General features: G+C 38.9%; 2 protein-coding genes across 3 annotated transcripts in view; one reads left to right on the top strand and one right to left on the bottom strand.

Annotated features, from left to right (window-relative positions):
• LOC106523610 (angiopoietin-2) overlaps window positions 1-1,876 on the top strand; it is an 11,742-nt gene extending 9,866 nt beyond the window's left edge. The window contains exons 6-7 of one of the 2 annotated variants that reach the window (XM_014017095.1): window positions 312-507; window positions 581-1,876. In XM_014017095.1, coding sequence (XP_013872549.1) covers window positions 312-507; window positions 581-739 — 355 coding nt within the window. In that variant the 3' untranslated portion in view covers window positions 740-1,876. The remainder of the gene's footprint in view (window positions 1-311; window positions 508-580) is intronic. The other variant, XM_014017096.1, reaches the window with a different exon arrangement.
• ndufb9 (NADH:ubiquinone oxidoreductase subunit B9) overlaps window positions 1,599-3,125 on the bottom strand; it is a 4,643-nt gene continuing 3,116 nt past the window's right edge. The window contains exon 4 of the mRNA XM_014017098.1: window positions 1,599-1,982. Within this exon, the coding sequence (XP_013872552.1) occupies window positions 1,854-1,982 (129 nt within the window). The 3' untranslated portion in view covers window positions 1,599-1,853. The remainder of the gene's footprint in view (window positions 1,983-3,125) is intronic.

Below are 3,125 nucleotides of genomic sequence, written 5' to 3'. Positions count from 1 at the left end.
GAGAGACGAAACGTTTCATTAGAGAAGAACCCGTCCAGAAGACCTATACAATTTTTTTCCTTTTGATTTTTTACCTGGATTACTGAGATGCATCAGAATACCTGTTGCCACCCACAGCTTTTTTTTTGAATAATCATGGCATTAAAAAGCAGAGAAGACTGTGACAGTTTACCTAGTTTGAAGTCAGCCTTTTCCCTCCATATTACACAAAATAATCCAAAAATACATRCAGGAATACATTTTCCTCTAGTTTTATTTGCTGAAACATTTGTTAAAATCCTAAAAGTAAATGTTTTGTCCTCCTGCTGCAGGATAGACAGTGAGGAGAACCAGTATCGCCTCCATGTGTCTGGTTTCAGTGGGTCGGTGGAGGATTCGTTCGGCTGGTATCACGACCAGCACGGCTTCAGCACGCCAGACACGGGCAACCTCTGTGCTGAGATCAGCCACTCCGGCTGGTGGTTCCACCAATGTTACTACACCAACCTTAATGGAGTTTACTACAAGGTAGAGCTGACAGATCAGATTTTTTATTAGACGATATAAATAAACAGAATAAAAGTATAACGGTTTCCATCAGGGCGGCCGTTATTCTCTGAGGGCGAACAACTTGTTGGGGCCGGACGGCATCGTCTGGTTCTCCTGGAAGGATTCGGATTTCTACTCTCTGAAGGCCGTCACCATGATGATCCGGCCACGCAGCTTCCGACCCCCTTCATCACTACGTCTTTCGCCATAGTTATGGAGCGCCGTTGTTACACCGTATTTTGTGACCGTCATGTATTGTGACCATAGGGGACACTGTTGCGTTTCTACAACAGAACTTGGCCGAACATGGCCACAAAGAAGAATACGATACGCCAACAGTGCCAGAGGCTGAAGACATTCGAAGAAAAAAACAAAAACTGTTGACTGTTGTTATACATGGTCACAGAATATGACAGCTGTCATATACCGTGACTGTAGTTAAGGAAATAGTACCAATTTTTATTCAAAAACTATTTATACTAATCGTTTACATCCTCTAGTGTCAGAAAAATAACTTTTTGATCACTGACATGGTGACTGTTACGTCACAATATATGACAACAGTTGTCATATTTTGTCACCTCTGGGTTACACTTTTGGCCTATCATATTCTTCTTTGTAGTTATTTTCAGCTAAGTTCTGTTGTAGAAACGCAACAGCGCCCCCTCTGGTCACAATATATGACGGTCACAAAATATGATGTAACACCTGCATCAAGCAACGAGTGTAACCAAGTAGGGCCTGGTGCTTGTTCAGAAAACTTCCCAAAGTCTTTACGAGTTTACCGTTTTGTTGTTGCTAAAAGCCATCTCCTTACATTATTAACATTGACTTTATTGGTGCTTTAAAAATAATAAATTTCCTTAGATCTTGGTTTATATATTTAGCTTCTGTCTGCAGCTTAATTAAAAGATCAGGTTTATATAAGTCAAAACACTTCAAACAGGAGACATGATGCCTATTTTAGTTGGTGATATTTGCAGGTCTGTTTTAGCACATGAAACAATATTATTGCCAAATGCTGATTTATGATCAACCGTTTCTGTATTAAACACACATCCACGCAGCACTGATTATAAATATATTTATTAGAACAATTACATGTAATAAGCTGGAGATCTACAGAGTTTCTGTGCCATCAACGACTTAAATCTGTAAGGAAATCAGGATTACTGTTAACCATCTTCCACCTGCACAGGTGAACTCCTTTAGATACGACTCAACACAGACAGAGAGATCAGCCAGGTGATGGTGATGTCGCGTGCTTCGGGTCATTTTTCCCCTCAGAGCGAGCCTGACAGATCCCCGGGGAGAGGAGCCGTTTTTCACGGTTGCTCCCTGGGGCGGGTGACGAAGTCCCACCACAGAGGGGGGAGGTCGCCCTCCTTGCGAGCAGGAGGGAGGGCTTCGGTCCTGGGGCCTCCAGGTGGAGTCTCGGCCTCCAGCTGAGCAACCTGGAAGAAGATGGAGAGAAACGTTTGGTTATGTTCTTCTACGTCTTTTATATTTTGCACATTTAGTTTTAAGACTTTGTTAAAATACGTACTTTTAAGTAAACTCGTGTATTTGTGAGAGAAGATTCATTTTTTTATTTTAAAAGAGTAGTTGTTTCAATTTACATAAAACTGAGCAGAATTGTTTTTAATTAACAAGTATTAACTATCCTTTGTAATGCAGTGCATATTCTACCTCAAGTAACAAGTTAATAACTTCTGTGCAAATTACATAGAAACAAACAAACAAAAAAMCCTCAGCATCAGCAAAGACATTCAAATAGAAGATGCAAATCTACTTAAACCCCACCCCTCCAAGCTGCTCTTTGATTAGTCCTGTTTGGATCTGCCTACATATGTGAACTCTCAGCGATGAAGTTCAACACATCCAGGTAAAGGTCCTGAGTCACAGACGATTACCTCTGCTGTTCTTCACATCGCCACCTCAGACATTCAGACACATTTCTGATGAACTTRTTAAAGCCCAAAAAGTCAGACTGGATTTTTCTCACTGAGCAAGTAAAATGAACTGAAAAGCATTAGAAGCACTTAATGCTTTTTTTTTATCGATTTGGTACAATATTGCAAAAAATGTTTTGTATTTGTTTGTGAATATTGACATGTTGAAAATTAAATGAAACGTTATGATTGTTTTTGTTTTTACTATTTGTATATATCCTTTATCCCCTACATAATTTATTTTTCTAAATATTTACAGCAAATCCTTGTCTTAATTAACAAAAGCAGCAAATCAAATTATATAATTTACTTTAAGTACAAAGTTTTGTTGGTTTTGGCTCAAGTTTCTCATGTGTGCCCTTTTAATCAAAACGCTCTGGCGCCATCTGGTGGATTTTAATAAAACTGTCATTTTGATTGACACTGCTTTCCATTAATGGAGAACGCTGAAAATATGATTACAAATGCAAAATGCATTACTTACTGTATGTCACACAATTTACACACAGTTTTCAAAGATTCTGACTGTTAGACACAGTTTTTGTTCAGTGCAAACATTTATTTCAAATGTCCTGATGCATCTCAGTAATCCAGGTAAAAAATCAAAAACAAAAAAATAGTATAGGTCTTCTGGACGGGTTCTTC

The sequence above is a fragment of the Austrofundulus limnaeus genome, unplaced genomic scaffold, assembly GCF_001266775.1.
Source record: "Austrofundulus limnaeus strain Quisiro unplaced genomic scaffold, Austrofundulus_limnaeus-1.0 Scaffold161, whole genome shotgun sequence".
NCBI lineage: Eukaryota > Metazoa > Chordata > Actinopteri > Cyprinodontiformes > Rivulidae > Austrofundulus > Austrofundulus limnaeus.
This window is presented reverse-complemented; position numbering and strand designations above follow the sequence as displayed.